Source organism: Ambystoma mexicanum, chromosome 1p (assembly GCF_040938575.1).
Source record: "Ambystoma mexicanum isolate Mex_15411 chromosome 1p, UKY_AmexF1_1, whole genome shotgun sequence".
Taxonomy (NCBI): Eukaryota; Metazoa; Chordata; class Amphibia; order Caudata; family Ambystomatidae; genus Ambystoma; species Ambystoma mexicanum.
In genome coordinates, this window is record NC_090921.1 from 292,755,456 (window position 1) to 292,781,941 (window position 26,486).

Here is a 26,486-nt window from a genome sequence, read left to right on the forward strand (position 1 = left end):
CTTCCCCTTATTGATTGGATGGATGGGCAGACCAAGTAGATCCATAGGATTTTACCAAAAATGTAATCAACTCCCATTTAGTCAAAGAACGCGAGGGTGGAGGGCTCAAAAACCTCAGTTCCCTCTCCTAGCACGGATTACGGTATAGGCATTTAATATAAGTGGGTATCGCTTACCTTATTGTTGCCAACTCTAAAATCCCATAAAGGAAGGTGTACTTATAAAAAAAAAATTCCTAACTGTTCACCGGTCCCTAGACCCTGCCTTAAAGCAGAGGGGTGTTAAAGGTTCACTGAATATCTGGGTTTGGGCTGTGGCAGAAACATGTTTTAACGTGAAGTCCATGATTAAAAGCATACCCTCTACAGAGCAGGATAAGGGACATTTGTAGAAGAGATTATCCATTATATATAAAAATTGTTTTTTTAGACTGTAGTGCTGCAACACTGCTAGCATTGCCAAGTGCACATGGAATTTGAAAATAAAAAGCACTGCACGTGTGTTTTGCCAATAGAAAAGTGTTGCCAATACACAAGGTTTAATCGAAATAACATGCAAGTGTAGGATCCGATCAGGTCTCATGTTCTTAAGTAAGCCCTATTCAAAGTATATTGTGAAGTTAAATTCTTCTGTCATGTCCATGGTGCTGCACAAGAGTAGTCGAATTTTATGGACATCCGTTTCTATGTAATCAAAGTGGAAATAACCAAAGAGGGCAAACTGTACATGCGTGGTTCAAGAGTCTGATCTGTGTTACCCTAAACCAACTGGTGTTCGCAATGTGTGTGAAAAGTGAATTTTCAGGAAAGAAGAGCTTTTGGGCAACAGAGTGAGGCGGCGTCTTGATTGTGTAAATATTAAATGTTGCATATATATATTTTTTTTTTCCATACACCAGCCTGGTTCTTAGATCTCCTATTGCCAATGAGGGAGGGATCTATGTGGTATGATAATATTTGCGGACAGGGCTAGATTTAATTATTTAAGCCGGTATATTGGTGTGGCGCGCTCGATTGAGGGAAAGGATTCAAAATTGAGGGCAGCTAGGAGCAATTTAGCTCCTGCTACTAGCCTAGGAGAGCCTGGTTAGCAACAGCTACGAGTATCCGTAAGTTCTACCTAACGAACATGGACACTGACCCGCCCGCCAACCCACACAGTAAAACATTCAGAATGATCAACAGCAGCCAGTGTAGGATGCACAAGTCCTCAAACCTTTATTGTCTGTTGGGTGTCAACACTGCATCTCGATCTCCGATCCCGCCCATCATCCCCAACAAAGGACAAGACCACAAACCCAACACACAAAACTCAGACATCACAATACACAGCAACATAGGATCAATACAGGAGACTGGAGGGGTGGAGATGGTGCCTGGAAGCCTCAGGATGTACAATAAGTACCCCAAAACATAAAACGGTATAGGGGTAAATAAAAAAGGTTTACCTCCCCACTACCCCAGCCTCCAACATTGTCAGACCTTTCTTTCAGTGCATAGGAAGCCGGTACCAAAGAGGTATTTAGAGACGGGCAGATATACTTGAACTGGCCCAAACACTGGAGGAAAACAATAGTGACCGGCCCTATGGCGAAATGTTCCGATATGGTAATTCACAGCTAAAAAAAAAAAAAAAATGTTCAGCGTATTAAAAGTTGAAGAACCAGTTCCGACTGCACCCGTGGAGGCAAGGGTATCATAAATAAATGTACTGGACTGAGTTGGCCCTGTGAGGCACTCATTCCTGGGGCTAGTGAAATTCTGAAAGCGGCCTGTGCACTCAACATAGCATCGCATAGGTGATAGGGGAGGGATTGCAAGGGGGCAGGAGATGAGGCGGTGCCCTAAAACACAGAGAAACACCAATTGATACCCGTGACATGGTGGTAGGGAATAGACATAAGGGAGTTTTACAAAATTAAAATCATAGGCGGACAATAGACCCGAGAACCAAGCCACCCCCACCCAAACAGAACACTGGCTGGAAATGCACCCCGTTTGATCGTTGAATAAGCTACCTACCATGGCACCAGCCACTTGCCACAGTATCAGCAGCCACCATAGATCAAGGCAACTACACTTCCCACCACACCAGGGAAAATAAAACTTTAATGCTACATAGTAGAGCTGGGGAGAAGACAGGGCGGTCGGTGAGCGTCAGTCCTTTGACAGTGTGCACTAACATGGTCTTCACCCCCGCCCCACTCAGCCCCAAAGTCTGGTCAAAGAGGAAGCAACACCCTACTTCACTGATAACACTGACCGCCGAAGTAACGGGACGCCACTCCCGTGTACGACCTATTCCCATCTTCCAGAGTACTTGCAAGGCAGCCACGTTTCCATTCGAGTCCACATTGAGATTTTATTTCAACCAATAAAAAAATCAATCGGTTTTTCTTCGTTTACCGTCCTTAAGTCTGGTCCATGTAATTCAGTCCTGAATACCCCAAAAATATAAACACAAAAACCAAGGGCCTATCCAGCGGCCATTGCCTCAAGGAGTGAATTCAGATCCAAGAGATGCCAGCAGTGTCCATTGGGCAGGGCCTACCCTCCGCCGCGGCTCCTGGTCCTTGAAGGCCACGAGTCTTACACAGGTCCTCTGTAGACTCCACAAACTGTCTGTCACGCGAGAGAAGGTTCCATTACCCTACGCCATCACAAATTCCGACGCCAGGTCAGCTGCCACCTCAGGTTTCCACAGCATGTCCTCCAAGTCCAGGCTGCCTTCGCTGGACACACTGCCGTGACTGTTGGCACGAGCAATTTTACGATTAGGCAGCCAGTGGTAGGGCGCACGTGCATCACGGCGTGCCTTCCTGCGCATACGCTTCTGCTGCATGAGCAGTTGCAACCTCTCCACCTTGCAGCGTGTAGCCCGGTTCTCGGTTTGCCTCGTGCGATCACCTGAGGAGAAAGGCAAGACAGTGTTACAATACCAGAGAAAACGGGCATCCAAAACAAATAAGACAGGGAGAACATGCAAGGGGTCCTCACGCTTGCTTATTACTGAAAACTAGCAACACTCTCGGCACAGAATATGTAAATGAGTTGGCTGTTCACCTAGACACGGTCTACCCCTCCCTGCCCGCCCAACGTCCTTTACCTCAGTTCTTAGTTGTGAGGTCTCCATCTCTTTTACAGGAATCATGGTCCAGTCTCTCTTCTGCTCTGGTGGTATATACGAAATCTAGCATCTCGAGAAATGTCTAGGAGACATCTACCCCTCTCCTTTTCTGGTACCAATGTCTCCTTTCTTGGTCAATGTCCTCAAAAGGCACGGCCCGACATATATGGGCACATGCATATTACAGCACGGCACACAGAATACAGTTAATCTTTTTGAATGTTTAGAGACTTGTCGGGACTAGCTTGCATCTATTTGAGATACTTATAGTGGAGGTGAAGTTGCAAGAAACCTACCTGCGCCCTTTTACTACCAAGTCTAGAGGGCTGGCAATCTTACATCAGCTATTTCTGTGGTGCTACATGCTACATCAGCATGAGGGGCACCTTGTATTCACCGAGATATGCTTCGTGAAGACTCCACGACCCTTTGGCAATACCCACGCCCCTAATTTAAGGGTGGTGACTCGTTTGATGTGGGAGCCGCATTGACTTGGCTCCAGTTTTGTATTATCTGGGACTTCAATCACACTCTGGACCCAGCTTGTAACAACGATGCAATGTGTTCCCGATCCAACATTGTGTATAATATGCTCCCTCATTTCCACTCCCTCTCTCCACTACTTTGGAATGATCTTCTGCTTCCTCCATGTACTACTCCCAACTCTACCAGTATTAAATCCAACCTCAAAGCTCTCCTTTCTGAGGGACCTGGGTCCTAGCACTCTACGCTACTGCATTGCCCCATTTTCCACTCTACCCATCTCTCATGGACAACCCTATAGCACATTTCCGTCACCTCTCCATCCTTAATTCAGCACTTTTCCCACTATCCCGTTCGCATGTCATTCTGTCCTCGTCCCTTGTTTGTTTCCACCTTCATCTGCAAAATCCCAATCACATGCCCTCACCCCATTGTAAAATGACCCATTTCCTCCACTTTGTTATCAATGGTAAATTCTGTAAGATTGCGGAAAAAAATGCATCGCTTTCCTTTTGATGATTTTTATTAACAAATAAAATGTTGCTAAGCTCACATTCTAAGGTGTTGGAGACTGCGAAACAGGTGTGCAAACCTTGAAGAGAGTCATATAATGGTGGCCTCAGGAGTTTGCCGACCACTTCATACAGATGATCGGGTCGACAACCCTGCATCAAGCTTGCCATCAGGAGAACTGAACAGGAACTGACGCAGAACTCCTATAATCGGGAGCGTTCGGTGACGTAACAGAGCTCTGCCATGAATCAGTGTACTGGTGCACGGACAAGTGGACACCGTGAGAACAAATTATCAGCCATATTCTGTATTAACAGGCAAAGAGGTTCAAGATGTTTGCACCAGGCTACTCTGGCATTCCAACTTGGTGGTTGGGTAGAGAGGTACTGCATACAGAGTCCACAAAAAGGGGTCAACAGATTTGTTCAGAAGTTTTGCACCCATGGGTTTTTAATGAGATGTACACAATCCCCCACCACTACCTCCTTGGAACTCTTTGCATCACAGGAGAATGCAACAAGTTCATCCTAGAACCTGGATGTGCTTGGAAAAATGGGGACAGGGAGGCTGGAACCTCATTGCATCCCATGTATGCCTTTCCGAAAGTCAGATTGGAAGTATCCCAGTGACCCCACTATGCCCTTCAGTAGGAGACGAAAGCCGTTACCTTGTACAGAGAGGTCAGTGGTGCCTCTATCCAGGATATGGAGACTAGGGGAGATGTGTAGTAATGGGGAGGCAGATCCTGCATAACTATGGTCTCTCAAAGGAGGTAGTCAGAGGGAACTAGAAATAAATCCATTTAAAAAAAAAAAAAAACAGACCTCTCCTGTGGCCTCTCCAATGTAATACAAGAGTTAAAGGGGGTAGGTGTCCTTAACTGTAGTAGACAGCCTTTAGGTCTTTCGGGATCCTTGGGTAGGCTTAACAGAAGAGGTTTGAGTAAGCCAACTGTAAAGGGGTTGCCCTTTCCAATCCTCTGGCTCGGACAAGGGTGCTAAAGAAGACGGAGTTGCAGTAATCTTGCTTTGAGCCCATCTGAGGTTTGGCCACAGATGGTTTTCCAAGTAGCCATAACATCTTTGAGGCAAGAGTTAAATAGGTCTCCCCTTCCCTACGGTGTGGCAAGGCACTATAAATCTAAAACAGGAGCCCCATTTTCTTCCTACGGTCATGTCAAAGTTTCATTGCTAATAGAATGTCTGGACGCCCACAGCCTTCCAGGCTTTGGCATCAGCGGGACAGGAGGTGGGCATTTCTGACCTACCCAGAAAAGTCAGACAACCTGTACATGACTTCTAAACCATCAGCGAACATCCCCAAGGGGGTAGGTTCAGCATTCTCCCTGGCGTGCCTCTTCCAGCTATAATGCAGGGCTGGGCTACAAGCCGTGTGGAAGATGCCATGGAGATTCCATAGTTTGCATTTGAAGGGCAGCCATCTGGGTGAACAAAGGATGCCTCATCTCTCATGTGTTGAGTACAAAGGATGCCCCATCTCTCATGTGTTGAGTACAAACATAAGCATGGGCACCCCGCTGAGGGTTATATTCAGAGGCACCACAAAGGTGAAATGATGTGTACCACATACCAGGTTCTTCACTGGCTTTGTCCATCTCTGGTACTTACTTTTGGTATTGTGACGAAGAATAGGGACATGGGAATGAATTACCAACCAGTAAAGTGCCTCCTAGTCCAACCCTTCCTCTTGTCAGTACTTACTACTTAACCATGACCAGAGTGAAAGGTTAACTGAGAATTCAGAAGGTAGGAGGAGATATTCCAGAGTGACAAGTCAAGCTTAGTAAATTGTTCCCACTAGAGAAGAATTGTTTGGTGACGAGTAGGACTAAAAATAATGAAAGTAATATCAGCAGCAAGCCACAGCCTCATAAAGAGCCATACCGTGACCATCCTACCCCACCCCCCCTTCAAATCATCTTTTCGCTCTTGGCACTACTATATGGGTCTCCCACCCCCCCCCCCCCCAACCCCTTGCAGTGCTGTATTCTGAGATTACCCTCAGTTCCAATGGCTCTATCCCACATACCCTTCTAACACCTAGTTTCCTTGGAGTCATGCTTGATAAGATCAGGGCCCTTCAGGTGCAGCATCAGTAGCAGGGAAGGCAAAACCCATGATACAGCAAATCTATAGACTGGAGATTGCTCCCACACCACCCACAGCAAAAGATGCCATCACAACTAAGGAGGTGGGATGATTGCTTCACCCAGGAGGTGGCACACATTCAGAGATTCGATGGCAAGACCGCTGCAAGCTGCTATGGTTTTTGATATGAAACCGTATGAGCAGTCATTTGGTGTCCATCTCGATCTTACTCCGGGTAATTGAATGGACGCCTGTCACCAGGTTGCTTTCCTTTAGCTATAGTAGTTACGCTGAACATCCAAACACGTCTCCGCTGCCAACACGCTTCCTCATATCTACTGCTACAACATGCCCACATTTCTAAGCACTATACAAGTGACTGCAATATCTCACGCCAAATCATAAACCGGTGGCGGAGTTGCAGCACACCTTCAGGTAATGCTAAAGGCTGTGCTTCGAGCCAGAGTTGCCTACAGAGCACTGGCGTATGGTATGCGTACCCGCAAGCAGCTCCGTGTGCCTGTGGGTATTACCTCCCACAAGGACGCAACAGGCCTTCTGTGAGGAGGGGAACAGGGGGAACTTGTGAGGAGGGGCACGGGAGTAACTTAATATGCTTTTCTCTCTCTTCAGACAGATACGGATGGACAAGACCAGTTGACCCAAACGCCAGGATATGACAAGGCAAAGGGGTGGGAGGATGGGGTTAGAGACAGGGATGAACTTGTTGCTTTTAAGCACTTTGGCTTCCATCCATGGATGCCCTTCCTTGGGCATTTTGTTTAAAAAGGGAGGAGAGGAAGCAATGTCGCTGGAGGCAAGGGCAGGGCCGTTAGCCTTCTACAGTAGGGTTCCCACACCCATGTTCTATTATGAAATCCATGCTGCAGTTCTTTTCAATGGCCATTCTGGCGGATTCAAAGCTTAGGGTGTAAACATTAAGTACAAGTGATACCAGGGCACCGTGTACAACAAAAAGAAAACACGAGTTGACAAACAGCTAGAACATTGTGGCGATATTGACCCTGAACACCCAAACCACCTTCCCCTGGAGGTGAAGATGAAAGGACTTCAAAGCCCCGCATAGACCCCCGCACCAGAAGGTTGTCATAATTTGGCAGATATTATAGACCTCCAGCATGATAGTTGCCAGTGTGCGCTCCCCACCCTCCAATGAAGTCAGTGGCGACTGATCTGGCATGTAGGAGGGGGTGGACTGGTGCACCCTTGACATGGTTGGCAGCATCCACCACCAAAACGGTTGCGTGGAGGGGGAATTGGAGGTTAAGTGTCCCTGTTGCACAAGACTTGCTTCCAAAGATTCTTGTAGAGGTCTCATCCGAAGCCTGCAGCGCTGTATCAAGGGGGATGGGAGAAATAACCCCGGAGAGATTTAAACGAGCAGACTGACGCCATTTGCTTCAGCGAGAACAAGTTGGCCTTTGCTAGAATGGCCATGATCCTGTCGACCAACGGGGTAGCCATGCAGAAAAGAAATCTCGTTAGTTGCGTTCACAGGAACAGCATCCGCTGGGAAAGAGTGAAGCAGAACTTGCTGTAATTGACCGGCCATACATCACACCATAACCTGTGCGGATTGTCTAGGGTTCTCTCTGTCCCCCAACCTCCCGCACCCCGAGTGCGACGCCACAGAGCTCCAGGCATTCAAAGAAAACCCTCAAGGTGGACTTGAAGCCGAAGAGGGGCACATTGAACTGATACGACTGGGACTTGTTCCTGCAGGAGTATCCGGAAGGATAAGAGTTGAAACAAAAAGACCGGCAAGACTGAAGTCCCTTTTGCATATTGAAAACCATGACTTTCTGAAAGGCAACAATGCCAGCAGTTCTTTCTTACTAACATGCAGTTTGTGTCCATCTTGATGGCCTGCAGAATCGACTTTTTTACTGAAGAGATCCTCGTCATCAAAAGGAATATCCATGACCTTACCTTGCACTTACGGCCAGAAGTTGATACCCTTCAACCATCCCAGTCTATGCGGCTCCACTCTGTTTCCCCATTTGCCAGAAGAATGTCCACTGCAACGGACATAGCGACTTCAGCCGCACAAAGAAGTTTAAAAGAATCCCAGTCATCCAGCAAGAAATCCACGATGGGGTCCAGCTTGTACCACAGTTCTAGCACAGCATGACAGAATGACCAAGGAATTGGCAGCAAAGCATCCAGCAGTCCATTCTTTATCAGGCAGAACGGTACCTAGTGAAGAAAGGTTGTCAGAATGTTAGCAGGCAGCAGAGACATGGGTTGGGCTGGCAGGCTTTGGGGCTCCATTTCTTCTCAAACCGGTAATTTGTGTCTTGATCGTGCAGCCATCTTCCCAGATGTAATGTAGCGCAGGGGTAGAGAGTCCTTCGTACCTGCTCCCGGCGTGGATACAGGAGGCCTTCCTTAATCTGCTCAAGTATCAGAACAAACATTCTAGTAGCCTTGGTCATGAGAGAATGAAAAATGCCAGTCTCATCGGGTGGATCTAGTGCACCATCTGCAGGAACAAAGCCACACTCGGTTGTTCTAGTAGGAGTAGAGGCTCCACCCAGAGGCGCGCCATCCTCGCAAGAACAAGAGGGCGCACATCTAGGAGGAGCTGGGGCCGCAAGCAGCTCTCATGGAGGTGGTGGACCAAGAGTACCCTGCTGCAAGATACCCAGTGACAAAAACCCAGCGACAAAAAAACGTTTCCTTCGGTTGACTAGCGGTATGTGCGGAGGAGAAGCCGGAGCAGGAACAAAACCTGATGGTTGCATGGCGGAGTGGTTATTGGCAGAGGCTGAGCAGGTAGGTACCATTGATATCACCCATAGATTTAAAATGGAGGTGCATATATAATACTCATCAGTGATGTGTTGTACTGAAAGTGTTCCCCCTAGGGAGAAGTACAAAGAACACAGGTAGACAGTGGACAGATACTGCCGTTCTGTCTTCAGCACCAGGGAGATCCTCCAACATACGGATCTGTCCTTAGTTTGCCGAGTCTTCATAAAATTCTCTTTGCTCTATAGAGGGCTTTTCCCTCCTTTTTATCATGGCACACTCAGACATGGTATAGGCTAACAAAGTAATCATCGCCAAAATATATGTGGGGGTTACTGCCCTGTTTTTAATGTGTCATATTTCTAGCTCTTAGTTACACATAACCAACATCAGCCCTCCCTGGGGCCACACTTGCCATAGCCGTGCACACTGTTATGGTCATAAAATAAAGAACAAACATCATAGTCTACATTTTTGATTTGGATAAGAAGTTAATTTAAGCATTTCTCTTTACCTCCTTATTCTATCCACTTTTAGATAAGCGACCCACCAGCACTGACTCGGAAAGTGATCGAGACGTAAGCCAGATAGAAACTTCTCGGTCCTTTCTGTATTCCCCTCTGCTGGTCACCATTAGTTGATATGCATGTACACTCAAGTGAGGAACTGATTCCGTGCAGACATAAGGTTCCTTTGTACATCTCCCTGGTGGAGACTCTTTCAGTACAACATCACCAAGGAGTATTATACATGCCCCTCCACTTTGAATATATGGGTGATATGCCCTCTTTTGTGCCAATACATTTTGCTTGGGCATAACCCAGTCCTGACTGATAAGCACCTAACGTTGTGTGAGCCAATGATGAAAGGACATCCCCTTCTTCGTCATCTGAAAACACCCCTCCTTCGAGGTCTAAGTTGGTGATTTTTCATCGCTGACCAGACAAACAACTGAGTGGTGGACGTAGACTGGCAACGAATCGCAGCAAGTCTGTTCCATCAAAGAGCGAAATCGTCAACTTCATGGCCAAAAGGCGGTGTCAGATGAGACAGTCAACAAAGCAGTTACCGAGACCTTCACGGACTCCTGGTGGCTTGGGTACATGAACTGCGAAACTGGACAGATTTAGCGTGGGCGGCATGTTCCCTCCTCACCCTCTTCCCACAAGAAGCCTTCACGTAGGACCTCGACCTCTTGGGAGGGTGGGGGGAGAGGGGAGCTTCCGCTCCAGCATGGCTCCGAGCAGAGGCCACAGTGCCCTTGTCAAGCCAAGTCGCCAACCTTCTATAAAGGTCCCGGAGGGTCTGGTTTGAGAAAGAGTAACAGACGAGTTGACAATGATACAGCCAGCAATGGATCTGAGATGTAAAAACAACCATAGGAAAGAGTTCCGAGGCCTTCTGGAAAAACAGTTTAGAACGAATGAAGGATGACTCTAAGACAACAGATTTCTTCTTACCACCCATTCGAGTGTTGAAGGTGGCCTTCCAAGGGTTGAGCCAAGGTAGTCTTTGCCTATTGGGTGTGGGGCACTATGACCCAAATGTACTATAAAGGGAACACTAAAGTGACTGTTTCCAATGTAAATGTAACCTGCCTTAATGCTACACAGGATTACCAGCGGGACAACAGAACATGTATAAACAGCATGTGAAGCTATGAAAAATCCAATACTGGTGAAATGCCCCAACTACAATTCACTGAAATTGTGTACATTCGGGCTATGCTAGGATTGTCAGATTTCACAAACTGGGACCATACTAATAATTTAAACCACACATACTGGCATACTTTGGTGTTACACAACCAGACACATCAAACTGGGATACATTTGAACCGTGTAACCACCATAGTAGATTGCCAGCCAAAAGCAGATCTAGATGCATGCCCACTGCAAATTGTAGCAACCGTGCAAAGAGACCACCATATTGTGCCAAAAGAGTCACACATGACCCAGTTCCAATTTGAGGCAAAAATACATTACTACATCAGGGTATCAAACCCGGACAACCTCCAAAAAGGAGGGGGAAAAACAGGTAGCCCATCAAGCTAGCAGTATTGAATAACGGGCTTTGCATTCCTTGCACCTGGTGAGCGATAAAGGCAAGACAACAAGTTTAAAACATGGAGGTTATAGAAGCCTAGTAATTTGCATTTAGAACGTTTTCTGTTATCTGGGACCTATCACATACGGGACCCACAGGACAGGGAGATTGGATCCTGCCGTACCCTTGGGCATAGAGATATTAGCGAGTTGGCGCTTGATACCAGACGCTCTTTTCTCTCCTTGCTCACCATGCACTTCATTGCGTTTAGTTGAGTGTGAAATGTGGGATTTCCTAGAAATAAACTGGGGCCCTCAGTTGGTCATTTTTAAGATGCCCCAGCATAGTCAGGATTCTTAATCCGAGATTGATATAGCACAGGGTTTTGGAACATTACTCCCATGATCCCTTGCCATGCACTGTGCTGGCTGCAGCTGTAGTAAAACAGCTGGAGAGCCAAAAGGTTGCAGAGTCCGAATATCGCATCTACCTCACTATTCCTTCCACTTTCGATCTAAACCCAAGCCAGTCACGCAGGGGTTGGAATCTCGCTTTGCACATCAGAAGAAGTGCTCAATTTGCAAACTATCAAACTGGCTCACTCCTTGGAAAGCAGAGACTGCACCAGGTTAATATACTGGGACTGGTGTTGGATACCAACACCCAGCAATTACACCTGGCAATGATTGAAGTGCTAACGCCATACACAGATCATTGGTTGGATCAGATGGGTTGACAAATAGTGCTTGGAAGCAGCAGAGAATGGTAATGGCTGCACCAAAATAACGCCCACAATCCTTAGCCACACCTTCTGGTTACTAAGTGCGATAGACCCTTCTCGCCAGTCCCTTTGGTGCAGTGTTGTGTGCACATTTCTAAAGCACTCTTAATTGTGTCAGCTAAAGGAAGCACGGGGAGTGGGTTTGCCCTATACTAAACCACATGGCCACATTTGGAACGGTTTCCAAAGTCAGCAACTGGGGAGATATGTGATCCCAGCCCCCACCCCGTTTGGCAGACGCTAGAGTAAAGGATCTAAATGGACGGCCGAATATAAAACGTCCCACACAGTGCGCCAAAACTCAATACAAATGGGCTGGTGGCAGGGACATCGGTTCACAAACCCTCGTCGCTCCTCGAACGCACTATAAATAAAATATATGATTGCATTATCTGCTAGATTCATCCAAGCTCCCGATTGACACTCCTTCGAATCCTGTGCAGCTTTTGCTCCGAGTGTCATTGGCCAACTCCTCCGAGGTCCAACGGTGCTTCATCACTGGCCTCGCACCACTGCTTACAAATTGCGAAGTACTTAGCCACGGTTTCAAGTACATGTTTGTGGTGCTGGTAGTCATGAATGGGCAATTGCCCAATGCAGCGCTTGTACAAAAAGGGAATGTGTTGCTGGCACAAGTTAAAGATTCATGCTGCAGTTAGCACCAGTGCCGGCCAGTTGGCCAATCTGCCGTTGCTTTCATCTGTGCAGTTGCTCAAATTGAAGAAACCAGAAACCAGCCAGATGCAGTAATTCTGGCGTCAGGAGCACAAATCCAGTCATTCGGCCCATTGCACCATCGTCTGGCACTAGGACAGCCAATGCATGTGTGCTTAAAGTTGCCAGAAGGAAACGGGGTAAATCGCAGAGTCAAACCTGCACATTGGGGTTGCAGGCTACAGCTTTTGCTATTCAGCCCTAAACCACAGTGGGAGAACCAACCTTCCTGTACCAACAGAGTACCAGCCCGTGGGATTCTAGGAACGTGTGCTTGGTTTAAATATGCCTACATAATGGGGGGAAAAAGCTTCATTCCTCAAAATATTTAGCCGCTTACAGTGGTTTTGCTACTCTGCTAGAATGTCCTAGATTTAGAAAGGGGAAAAAGCTAAAATTATAAAACGAAACAGGACTGGATAGGGCTGTCTGGAGGAATGTTGCGGTGAAGAGATGTATCCGGTTTTCCGGAACCAACATAGTTTGCACCATTTGGTCATCAAGTTTTGTGAAGTTGCAGATATAATACGTGCACTACTGGCTATTCTGCTGAACAGCTTAACTGTATGCCGATACCAGAATTTAATTTCCCAGTGGGTTATAAAAGCAACAGCGGCATGGTTTGTGGACAAGTCCAGACACTACAAACCTTATATTGACAATCCCCAGAGAGGAAGGCATGGGAAGCCAGACAACAAACCGGGTCAGGGTGAGAGCCGTGCTCAAATCTAACTAACATGAACCCCTGTCACCCACACCCCTCAAATGGTATATAGGAATCTCTAGACGTGCCCAAACTATAATGGAGTATGCATGAGCAAACGGAGGTAATAGGCCCAAGTCCACATTTATGAGGTTCAGATCTGTAAAAAAAAAAAAGGGGGGACAGATTTATCAACATGAGATATTGTTAACTGGGGTACAACAGAGTTAGAGAGTTGCCATTGCTGAAAAAGCAGCACGCCAAAGCGACGGCCACCATGCTCTCCATGAAGAATCTCACCAGTGATACTGGATATAGCATAGGCGGCCTCATCTCACTCTAGCAAAAACTGGTTGCCAGTATATGTTCCCACGGAGTGTGATGGATGGGCGAATACTAAAAGGCTCCATTTTTGGCCGGATACTGAGTTTGTCCCATACAAGCAGCGAGACTTGAACTCAGTTGGAGTTCCTTGGCTGCGCAGATTAAGATTCGTTTATAAAGTACAGGTTCATAAAATTATGTGCTCTGTGTGCTAGCAATACCAAGAGAGGAAACTGGGAATAAGTCATGCAAGTCCCGTCACAATTTAAGGCACTGAATGGGGCCCGAAGTGGGATGAGGAAATGGGCGTTCTAGGAAGATACATTCCAGAGTGGGTGCCAAACCATGACCTAGTTCATTGTATCAAAGTGATCATATTGTAGACCTCGAAAGTACATCTAGCAATTTCCTTGACTAGCTTTGAGACATGTTCATGCTAAGGAGATGGAATAAACTTCCTTCACTCGTGAAGGGTTAGGGAGGCCTAGTCACCTGTGCCGCTTGTGTGAAGACAAGCGCTCTGGGAACCATTCAGACATGTGCTTACTTCTTGTAAGGCAATGACCAAGCCCCACGCTAGATATTCTATGAAATACACCAGTGGTTTGCCGGATATCCAAAGTGAATTGTTTTGGTTTTCCGGATATCCAAAGTGAATTGTTTTGGCTCAAATGTTTCTAGACCTAGTTGGGGTTGGATGCAGAATACACAAGCCTGGGAATAAGGTGGGGTGGTTCGGGAAGTAGAGCCACCACCAATCAATGGTACAGACCCTAGGGAGTCACGAGGGAGTAATTGCAATGAGAGATGCGCCATTGTACCATCCAACCAGGGAACAACCATACTTGCACTCAAAGCTTAGCACAGTGAGTGCACCAGCCCTTAACTCCTGGGTGTATACAGCCAAAGTGGCACTACTTTAGAGTGGCAAGATGACAGCTAGCAATAAAGGGGGACTTCTCCCTCCATCCCCCTTAAAGAGGCAAGTTAACCGGTGGAGTGTCGTTTGAGCACACAGAGGCTTCACTTCTTCTGCACCAGAAAGGGCCCCTCCCTCAACAGATCCAAGGTAAGACAATCCCATTCTTTCGTGCAGAGACTCCCAGTGCTAAGTAGAGTCGCAGGTACAATCCTTGCATTGAACAGTTTTGCTGTGCCTCCCAGACCCCAATGTATACCTTTGTTTAAAAGTATACGCATGGAAAAGTTTACCCAAACCTGCATGTCTCCGTCGTAGCAGAGCTCTGGCTGTGCTTCGCAAGCAGCCAGTATTCGATAGGAGAAATTAAGTATTATAAACGGTTAATCAGAACTGATTAGTCGGACTCCCAACCACCAACCATTGAGTTGCTCCAACCCCAGTAGACCAACGGTATTCGCCTCTGTCCCGGGTTAAGGGATGCCAGCTGGCTGTGCATGGTCACCGGTTCTCGACACAAGCCTAGAATGACTAAGGACACCACACAGGCTGCACAAGGAGTTCAGGGAAGGTAGCCCTCAGCGTGACTCACCCACAGGCTTGCACAAGCGGATTTGGCTCTGGCACTGGACCACCGAATGCAGCGGCTGCGTCGTTGCGGATTTTGCAGAGGTAGTTTTGGTGTTGTGGTCTGAGGAAATGTCTGGAGAGGCAGTGCACTGCGTTTGGCATCGCAGTTGAGTCAAGGACTGGGGCATGCCCTGGTAGTGCCGTGTGGCACTGAGGAGGTCATTCAGGATCTGCAAAATGGTGCCAATGTCCCGCCGGGGCCGGCCAGCGCTGTCCTGACAGTTGGGGTGTAAAGTGCCTGGAAATAAGGAAGAGAAATTGAGTGAGAACAGTTCTCCTCTAGGACGACTCATAACCAAGGGCAGTTATCAATGTGTGCGCTACCACAGGTACATGCCGTCAACGTCTTCCCACCACATTCACCATCAGGACACCCTATGGTTAGACCCCACATCTTACCCAAAAAGCATGGCACCCAACCAGAGCCATAATTACCTTCTCAGGCCCTAGAACTGCTCTCCACCCCCCCCCCCAAACCCGGATTCCTGCTGCATAAACAAATCCGTACCAGAGAAGGTGCCCGAGAAGACTCCAGGCGCGTGGTTCACAAAGCTCTCAATGATGGCACCAGGCTTTCTAGATCGACTGCTGGCTGGGGTGCTGCTGGTGCCCGAACTTTTCGTGCCGCTACTCCTGGAGCTGTGACCCACCTGTGCGGAGAAATCAAAGTGTTAAAGGTAAATCACTAGTGTCAGCAACGGGAAGCCTCTGCCAAGACCATTGCATCCATCACAAAACTAAACGCACTCCCATTTCACCCGCCATGTGGCACCATGCAGGGTCAGGGAGGGCACCACAGGGATGAATGAAGGCGAGTAAGGAGGAGGGGGCGGCGGTGCAGAACATAAACACAGTATGGAGCCTCAAGTGGGTGCAGGCCGACTATCACCCCCCCCCCCCGTGATGGAAGGAGTCCGGGGCCCCACCAGGGGACACGAATGCTTGGCAGTACAGGACCCGACAGTGGAGTGGCACATTGCAAGTGGACATATTCGAAGCAGTCATGAGCGCAGCTGCAAATACTGGCCCGATTATGCACGATGGTCCGCCGCTCACCTCTGGGCATGGAGTGGCGCCACTGTTGGTCTTTGCAGTCTTTGTGGTGGTGCCATGAGATCGGAAAATGCCCGCAGTGATCGGGGCGGTGTTCGCGGTGGTGCAGTGCAACGGTGTGCCTGGCGTGGCTGGAGAGGCGGTGTGCTGGCACGGGGCTCCAGGGACACGGACAAAGCTGGAGCCGGTGTGCAACGTTCGGTAGTGGGCGGCAGACGCAACTCCGCCACTCTCGCCCCTGCTGGTGCTGCTGCCGCTCAGCACGTGCCGGTGCACGCCACCATTCTGCTGGGCCGCGAGCTGAAGCTGCACAAACATCATGTGATCGCCAACACGTAGAGCGAGGGTTAGAGGAGACCGGCCAGACAGGAAGTCGTTCACCTGCAAACGTGAGAAAGGGCAGTGAGAAGAATGCTGGAACACCAGTGCACAAAGCAAGCACCCCACAGCCCAGGCAGGGAACCCTCGGTGCAATTGCCAATACATCAGCTAGTTATTAGAGGCACCTGCGAGCAGCCAAGCCTCAGGTTACCAAATGCATTATTCAACTTGTGTAGCAGCACCTCCTCCACCCCCTCCCGCGAACACCAGCCCAAGCCCAGTGTTCAGGCTAGTTTTCCCACCCCCCAGTTTTGCTTCTAAAGCAGGTTCTGGTTCCGGTTAGTTTTCAAAACTCGATGGCCCAGATCTCAAGTAACTTTGAGGGATGCTGGTGAAGTGTGAATGGGCAGACTCCCAGACATGGACAGCCTCCATGAAACCCGATGCCAAGCAAATGTATGCAGACTGGCCTGCCAAGGCTCCAAGCAACGCACCCTAGTCTTCCCACCAAAACAACCTTCAAGAGATGCCACCTGGCTTTGCGTGTGCTTCGGTATCGCAGGGGTATTAGATTCAGGCATGGCGACTTGGAGCAACCCAGGCATGGCGACTTGGAGCAACCCAGGCATGGCCACTTGGAGCAACCCGGCTACAATTCGAAATAGAAACTTATCTCTGGGAACGATTTTAAAAGTTGATAAAAGTGTTAAAAATGTTCTGCTCATAAAATGAAATGTATTTTTTTTACTTGTTTGGAATGTACTTTATGTTGTATAAGGTTTTATGTAAACTAATCATACAACAATAAAAAAAAATAGAAAATGTAGCTGCCTGGGGAAGGATAGCAAAAGCATTAGAACAGAACCACCACTCTTGGTGCTAGTATCGAAGAGATGGGACAACATCAATTCTGCTCTCGACCCCTCTTCCGGGGTTCTGCACAGTTGGCCCGAGAAGTGGCCTTTGCACGGATATGTCGATCCGTTCCGGGGGTGGAAACACCGCGGCACTTCATGAAATGTTTCTAGTCCAGAGCTGCACGTCCCCTACACAGAGTGATGAATTCCAGCACTGCTGTCCCAATAGGCCTACAGCAATAGAAAGTGAGTGCAAGGTCTATCTCCCCACTACCTCCCTTCTGCATTGCCCTATCATCACGTGATTTACACGACTAGCGCTGAGAAAGCCCTGTGTTCAGTGTGACAAACCTACAACACAGAGCCCAATGGACCAAGTGTGTGGATCCATGTATTTCTACATGGACCAAGACACCAGAGTTATGGTGCACCCACACAGGAGCTCCGCTGCTGCTCACACCAGTGAAAAGCACAACAGATTATGCCGCTCAGGGGGCCACCAAAGTGATTAGTAAGCTTTTCTTTAGAGTCTATGGCCTACATTAGCCCTCAAGATTCTCGCACAGAAGTTCAGTCACAGTTCACTGTGCCAGGACTGGGCCAAACCGTCCCGCCCCCTACTACACCACTGTAACCAGTGTCAAGGAGTCTCGAGCCATGGCTTTAGAGAAAGTGCAGAGAAAAACAAGGCATGTTCTTGGGTTGCCAGAGATCAAAAATACACCCTCCCACACTCTCCGACCCCCCTGGTGCACCTTTCCGCCTACTAGACTCCTGCATCTCCCATTTCACCATATAGCGACTAAGCACTGCTTTGGCACTGCAGAAGAAACATTTGCGCCTACTTTCCAGAACTCCATTTCAGACAGCCGGGAAAGAAACATTTGTAAAATGCAAGGAGAGAGATGAACCGGTCTGGAAAAATAAATACTATAAAATCAGGAGCATTATTTTAGAAGCCACGTCCCCATATGCAATGATGCCCGATTGCTGGAGACTAGGCCGGCCCGTTCAGCCCCAATACGACCCATTGGAGATCAGCAAGGACACCATTTACATAAGAACAGTGCACAAGGACGTACAGGCTAGGCTGGCAGAGCCCCCTCCCTCACTAATGCATCTTCAAATCCATTGCATGCGATCTAGGCATGGAATCGGGGGACGTGGTGCAAGTAGGAGTTGGCATCTTGAGCTGTGGTGTGCCCTGTGTGTGGTAGCAGATAGGACTGGTGTCGGTTACAAAAGGAGTGGGGGAATGGGTTGCTGCCAAAAATGATAGTAGTCAGGGGTTGCCGATTTAGCAGAGCAAATACGATGGAGACGGTGGGGGGGGATTGGGGGGTGGAAGCAGTGAGAACATGCATGGACGGGCCTAAGAGGTTGAATCAAGGACAGAGAAGAGGGGTGGAAAGAATATTTAAGACAAGGTTCATTTTGTCCAATCCGTGTAGATAAAAGCAAAAGCAGCCCACGGGGAAAGGTTGCAAATAGTCAAACAATACACGGTCGGTAACATTGTTCAAAATTCCAACTGCAGTAATTTTTGAAACATGCCAACTAAAGATAATAAAAATAAACCTACACTAGCATGCTGGGAAAGAACGGGCCTTGGAGTCGGGAAAACCTACTGAGGCAGAGCAGATTCGCTGCAACAAGACTTACCACTGCACAGGAATATATGCGCGGTGGGGGTGGGGCGGCTGTACCCCCAGTAGAACGTAATGCCCATTTTTTAAAATTGGCTGGGGAACCTAGAACGTACCGACACTCTGATCTCCTCAACACGAAGGCGAACACACTGCTGCCCGCTCCTTCCCCCCCTTAACGCTCCATGCCCCCTGTAAATCCTCTGGGACCCTTCCGTGGACGAAATAACAGGATTCGCTCTAGATCCAGCTCCCTTGCCCACACCCCAATACTCCAGCACTTGGGCTAAGTACACCGCCCCAGATCAAGACAAAGGACTCCTCCCACACAATACCCCAGAGCAGTCAGTCCCAACAAGCGCCCGCCTAACGCGCCCCCGGCTTCCTAAAGGAAAAGCTCTGAGCTGGGCTCATAACCCCTCCCCCTTCCACGAACAGATGCCTTAGGATTTCAGCATCACGAACCTCTCCCATCAGCCACACTGGATTCTCCCCCCTCCCCAACGTGTCACGACTGTAGCCGCCCCCGCAAGCCGAGATCGAGGAAGCTCGGCTCGAGGCCACACAGACGGTGCGGGGGATAACACCAGGTACAATGAAGGCTAAGGGGGTTTGCGTCAAGTGGGTACAGTGAACCTCTTACATACTCAATGGAAACAAGTACTATGTCGACGGCTCCGGGATAAAAAAAAAAGGGGGGGGGGGGGCTGGAGGTATCGGCTCAAGAATCCGTGCAATGGGGGTGCGCAGGTCTCCACTGGTTAGTGTGAATAGCATGTCCGTGAAATCATGCACACATCATGTAACCATCAATCGCCACACACTTAAAGGCGGGCATATACACATACAACAGTGGTGTGAGATCTACATTCAGTCAGCCCTCCAATCCAATGGAAGGACGGCGGCATTGTTTTCGTGGTACAGTTTGACAATTTGCTGTCCCACTCTCGGCTGCTCCAGAGAGGCGGCGACAACATCAGGCACCACCACCAGAGAACAAAGCCCACCTCACTATTGCAGCCTTACTTTTCCCCTTAAGCCATAGTATTAGAGGCGGGTTGCCATGGGGAAGGGCGCCTGCATGGTATGAGATCAGGGAATCAGCAGATTTTAATTTCACTGTACAGCAACAAAAAAAAAAAAAAAACAGCCGTCTGCCACACCATCAGAAATGGAGTAGCAAGCTAGCAGCCAGTCACAGAATGCAAGCCCTTCATGCTCACAGCGCCCCCCATTCATCACCAAGAGCACCACTCACTACTTGGCCTGAACATTGCACTTAGAAATTAAGTTATGGGCAATACTTGGAAATGCGAAGAAGTCAAAGCATGTACTGTAGGGACATCTAGCCCCACCCTTCCAGGTTACAGCAATTGCTATATCAGGATCCCTCGCAACATGGAATCCCAAGGCTAGTCTTGCATAAATCCTCCTTCCAGCAGGAAGGACAGTCCCTCCCCAGATTGAAGAGTAGCAGTTTCAACCCTGGTGAATTTGCCCGGTTCCTGGCAGCCCTTAAGTTGGGAGGTGGTCATGACCACCAACATTGCTTCTTTATTAGGAGCTAGATAAGGGACCACCCCAAATACAAGAGAAACGGACAAGCATAAGCTGGCCATTGCGCGCGCGCACACACACACGGCATCAATGTGACTGACAGTTAAGGGGTTAATGTGCGCCGTACAACAAGACAGACACCCCCTCGTGCAATAGTAAAGGGAACCGACTAAATGAGCACATTGCAGACGCAGGGCCAGCTGAGCGCCCCTTGCAGCAGATTCCCGGAGCAGCAGGCAGTGGGCGGGACCTCGAGCAGGAAGGAAGCCGAGGCCGCCGCCCCCCTCCCCTGATAGCCTGTGCCGGCGTTTCTCGGAACTGACTGAGTCACCGCGCGCCAGGCTGGCAGCTCCGGGGCGCCGCCTGTGGTGCCCCAACCCGCAGAAGAGGGCGCTACCGTCGCCGAGGGGAGAACCTAAGCGCACGAGTATCGAGATGAGGGCTCCTCCTCGGGGGGCGCCTCGCCAAAATGGCGGGCGTCGGCCGGGATACACCGCATACACGGCCCATTGTCGCCGACACATGCAGTGCCGAGGGGTCGTCTGGTATAAATGGCAGCTACGTCCGTGTCAGGCGCTGCCCCTCCATGGGGCGGCACAGCACACCCAGCTGCTTAGGCACGTAATTCCCACGGGTGGGGGTTCTTGGGCGGGCGCACCTCCCATGGTGTGATCCATAGACGCGTGGAAATTGCATGACCGCGAGACCAGATGCCTCCCCATCCCCAAGTGCAGCTCTCGCGGGACTGGACGTTTTTTTTTTTTAAATGTTAAGAGGCACACAAACGGGTGAGCTAGTTTGCAAGAGATTTGAAGCACATCTCGAAACCAGGAATACAGCAGCCCCCCCCCCCCTCCGTGACGCTTCTAGGCCGTCTAATTCTCAGAAGTGATTTGCATGCCGCCGCCATAGCCAGGCGGGCGTGGGAACGGATATAGAAACAGTCATTACGCGAGCGCCTCCACCGGTGCTGGGGGAGAGAGGGGAGGCGTAGGGGTCGCCTGCCACAGGCGGGAATCAACAAAGGGAGTAACGGCACCCCCCCCACCTGAGCACATGCACAGCAATGCATGGAACGGGTCCAGGCTTATATTTGTAAGACCCTTTGTTGTAAAACAGTAGCTTTGTTTCAAGTGATTTTGTTTTTCGATCGTAATAATCAATACGTCTGGAGGCGTGCAGATCAGCCATGGTCTGTCCACGGGGAAGGTGCGAGTGGGTCGAAAGCACCCTGCAATTAAGTTCCACGTATCCTATTGCCCCTTGCACCATTTCCGCTCTGCCCTTAGCGACGTATCTTTTTTTATTAAACGGTCTGGGTTAGTCTCGTAGATGGTCTCCGCAATGGTACAGGCCTGGCATTCCCGACCGTAGAGCAGCGAACAGGAACTCCAGTCAAAACTCGTAAACGGCGAAGGGGAACACTGGCGGCCCCCTTCCAAATATGGCACTAAACCCAAATGAATTCCAACTCGCTGACTGACACTGGCTTTTCTCAAATCCTGTTTAGCTGGGGGGTGGGGGGCGCGATGGAAGGCAGAACAACAATGTCGCCACTAGGGGGTGCTCCACGCAGCTGCCGTCCATTTTAGCCCCACCATGTGTCATTGCGGAATTGACCGAGACCCCAACAGGGACTGCCACCTGTATATCTCCAGAGGTGAAGCACAGCCCCCAGGGCTGCACAGCAGAATATCTTGACCGTCAAGGTTGCACATGTTTCAGTCCTACTGGTCCACAGCAAAGAGTGCACAGAAACGGCAATCACTTGTGAATAATAGTGACACCACACATAGCATGCCTGCATTGGCATAACTGGAACATGCTCTGGGCAGCTGCCATGACTAAAGAGAAAACCACGACGAGCTACTATACAAACGGCACAGAGGAGCTAAAACATGATGTACGGATACCTAGAGAGTCTTCCGCCAGCCTGGGTGTGTATGTAGCCCTCACCATTTTCGGACTGTCATATAAGGCAATATGCATATGGACGAACCAAAAACGCTGGTGTGGGCCAGTTTTTTGTCAAAGTGGGCCACTCTGTTGGCCAATGTGGCCCAGTTGAGGAGCTATTTCACTTTGCTACTAGTAGTTCTGACCAGTGTTGCTGAATACATTAAAAATCCACAAATCACCTCACATTTCATCCAAACAAAACCCCATGCTAAAGGGAATATCCATTTGCAACTGTGGGTCACTTTTTGAAGGTTTTATACGAATTGCTCGAATTACAATTGACCGAATTGTGAAGGTCAATCTTAACATATGGGAGGAAGCCCCGCAAATCCCATATATATCAGTCAATTGTGACCCTTTAAAATCGGTCAATGTTCATTTGAACAATTCTAAACCAACAAGTCGGGTAATAACATTAGGGTTATGTATGGTCCAGGTCCACCCCCCCCTCCTCAAAACACATTATTTCGATATCTGAACTTCTACCCCAATACACTGCGGCACCTAAGCTGACCTCCAGTGACCGCGAATAGAGACTGGACATGACAAAACAACCCTTCTAGCACGTAAGCCTCTCCCACGGGCGCGCAAACAGCCTTACCTGAGTTTCCGTCAAGCTTTCCAGGGCCTGGATCACCGACTGTTCCGGTCTGGACGCTTGTGACTGGCAGAGAAGAAAAAAAGTGTGGGTGGGGGGTGGTTAGATGCTGCACAACACACAATTCTGCCCCTAAACCAGCCTCCCCTCCCCCAACCGTTCAGACACGTAGACTGCCAACTCAGCCCTCCCTAGTACCCGACCCCTCCCCCAGCCCCGCGATAATACCTGCCGCCGAGTAGCACCACTCACCATCAGACCCGCCTCCACGGTCGGCACCAGGGTGAGCTTGCTGCCGTCCGTCACCCCCGAATCCTGAAGCCTTCCCGAGCTCAGGCGCCTGTGGAGGAAAAGGGAGGGGCGTCAAAGAGGTTCGGACCCGGCCAAGGGTAGCGGGGGTATTGGCCATACACGTATCCCCCCCCCGGGGGTGTAATCGATATTACTTTTAGCATTCCACAGGTATGGGCAAGCTTTACCGACCCCGATATACAGAAACGCTCATTTTACCACTTAACCCTTGCTGTGCCAAGCGGGTGCTAAACCCTGAACAAAAGAAAACGAGAGATAAAGAGCAACTGCAGGGTGGGCCCGCACACGCCAACCCAAGTGAGAAGGCAGCCCAGGGCCTCCATGCACAACTGCACAAAACCCCCCCACCCCACCGAGTACACATGGGGGCAATACTGTTACCCCCCAACCAACTCCCCCTAGAGAACTTGCGCGGGGGAGAGTCGCGTCGCAGAACAATGCTCACAGAAGACCAAGCTTCAAACAAAGAACGCTGCATGTGCCCCTTCCCCCAGCGTCTCAAAAAAGAGACATGGCTCCCGGTCAAAACGACGGCTCCGAAATACCACACCGCCGTGTCTGCCTGGGGTCACCCATCGACGACCCCCCCTCCCCGCAGACACCCACCCGCAAGTGGCTCACCGTTCCCTGTGCAGCAGGCTCAGTCTCTCCCGGGGTACCCGGAGTCGTTGTGCCAGCCTCCTCTCCAGTCCCTCCACGGTCTCCTCGGCCGGGACACTCAGCTCGTAGCGGGTCCCAGTGGTGCTCTGTACAGAGAGCTGCATGGGGGCAGCGGCGGGCGCTGCGTGGGGCGGATCACAAGGCGCCCGGCGAGGGCTGCAGCTCCGGGGGTCCATGCGGTAACCTGGCAGAGAGATACATCCGTTGAGAGGGTGCAAAAGGGGAGACCACTGCAGACTGTGCTGACGGCGGTGGTCTGTTCCGCATTAAGAATAATATGTATACGGGCGAGTATTTTCAACCAGGGACACAAAGACAAACACAAAAAAAGTAATGCGGGGGGGTGGGGGGGGGGGTCAGGGGAGAAAAGGGTATACGGCTGGGAGAGAGGGTGCCAGAGATTGAGGTTGTGTGGGGGCAGGGGTGCTGAGCTACACTGTGACCCATTATTCGCTGCCCTCAAGGTGAACGAGGTGCCACCCGCGGGACCCTGGAGGACTTTCGTCTGATGCAAGCCAGCTGGTGGATGAGGGACTCGAGGGAACTTCTTCTGAGGCAGGGGTCATTCTGCCTGGAAGGTCGCCTCCTATAGAAAATACATATGGCGAAGGGGTCTTACCTCGCGATGATGTATTCCTGGAGGGGGTAGAGGAGCGCCCCAGGTCCTTATAGCGGCTGGCTGCCGGCTGGGGGTCCTCTTTTACGAGGGTCAGGCGAGTTGCCGCTTTCGGTAGTATCTCTAGCCTTCAGAGAATCCGTCCCGTGTTATTCCTCCAGCTGCTGACCGTTTCCGACGGTAGAAACAAGTGTTCCAAGCAGTAAAGCACCCTTTTCCGGGTGAGCCGTGTTCGTTGGGTTTCTTCCTGGGGGGGAAAGGGAGGGATCTTCCCGGTGCAGCTCCCGATCCTCCCGGCTTCTCTTAGTCCTTGCGGCTGAACCTAACTAAAAGTTACATTGTGTCCTCGTCCGTTCGAGGCTCCCCCTCAAAGGGCGTGTCTAACCCGCAATTCAACCAATAGTAGCCCGATCCCGCCCAGCCACAACTACACTCTAGCCAATGGCAGTTGGATCTCCGCACACGTATCCTTCAGCCAATAGTCGCTGTTTCTAGTCCCGCCCCACGTGGCCGCCGGCTGCCTAACTCCCGCCTGTAGACAGCATAACCGGAAAATCTGCCTCATTATTGGCCAGAAGACCCAGCGGGGCGTGTCCGCTGGGAAGCACTGAAATCGCTGACCCTCACGGGTTCCCTGATGCCCGCCCCTTCCCTCAGCATTCACCATTCATAATATATGATGCTTTACAACAAAGAGCTGCAGCTGTGCGAGGGAAAAGGGGGGAGAGGAAGCAGAGCCTGCGGAACGAGGGACGTAGGGATGAACGAGGAGGTGGGAGAAAGAGAAGTGGGGAGGGATAAGGAAAGAGGCGGGCGAGAGAATATCACAAAACACACAGGCAAAATTCGCAGACTATCAAAACATGTTCGAAAATTAAACCACAGGTAAAAGCTGTCAGCATTAAGTATACTGCAGGCAAAGAATACACCCTTGAGCGTTTCATTTCGCTTCCTCGGGGGAAGGGACGTTTTGACACTTGAAGTGTTCGGTTCAGGAGGGAGGTCAATAAAAAGTGATAATCGTAATAATTTTCCTTAACGCGTGGGTGTTCGCATTTGTCAGGTTGGTTTATAATCCTACCAAGACATTTTTTTTCAAAAAATACCCTTTATTATTATTTTTCATTTGTATTTGGTTTATTCAAACCTTTACAAAACAACAAAAAACATAATAAAATCTAAAAACATTACAGAAAAAAAGGAAATTCCAATAAAACGCCCTTTATTATTATTATTTTTCATTTTTATTTGGTTTATTCAAACCTTTACAAAACAACAAAAAACATAATAAAATCTAAAAGCATTACAAAGAAAAAAGGAAATTCCAATAAAATGCCCTTTAGCTAAAGCGTGTGCTTCATGTTACTGCATCAGAAACATTTGAACACTAGGTATTGGTTTTGTGTTGGGGTGGGCAGCATACTTGGTGTTGAAGGGGTTGTAAATGTGTTGTAGGGAGTAAAGGAGAAAGGACACGAGACATGGGATCACCCAATCCATGAATTCTCTGTCTCGGCCACCTCTTTTGCCATTGCATGTATGATGTGTGTACCCTAGTAATTATTTATTTATGTTTACATTTGTAGATCGCACAAACCCCCAAGGGCTCCATGCACTATATTTATTTTATTTTTTTATTTTAATTTTGTTGCTTGTATAGCGCGCCAAGCCCTCAGGCATCTGTGCGCTTGCTTACATAGAAAAATTAACAAAAGTTGAAAAAGGTTACATACGTACATTCATTTACATAATTAATTTTTACAGTTCAGGCGGCTTTTACATTGGAAT

General features: G+C 49.3%; 1 protein-coding gene across 1 annotated transcript; it reads right to left on the reverse strand.

Annotated features, from left to right (window-relative positions):
• Positions 1–1,193: 1,193 nt before the first annotated feature.
• On the reverse strand, positions 1,194–25,065 carry MIDN (midnolin). The gene is made up of 8 exons (XM_069647177.1): positions 24,702–25,065; positions 24,044–24,266; positions 23,363–23,450; positions 23,114–23,176; positions 16,176–16,553; positions 15,628–15,769; positions 15,082–15,357; positions 1,194–2,906 (listed from the first exon to the last, which is right to left on the reverse strand). The coding sequence occupies exons 2-8, from the start codon at positions 24,256–24,258 to the stop codon at positions 2,650–2,652; spliced, it is 1,419 nt and encodes a 472-aa protein (XP_069503278.1). The 5' UTR covers positions 24,259–24,266; positions 24,702–25,065; the 3' UTR covers positions 1,194–2,649.
• Between the last annotated feature and the right edge of the window lie 1,421 nt (positions 25,066–26,486).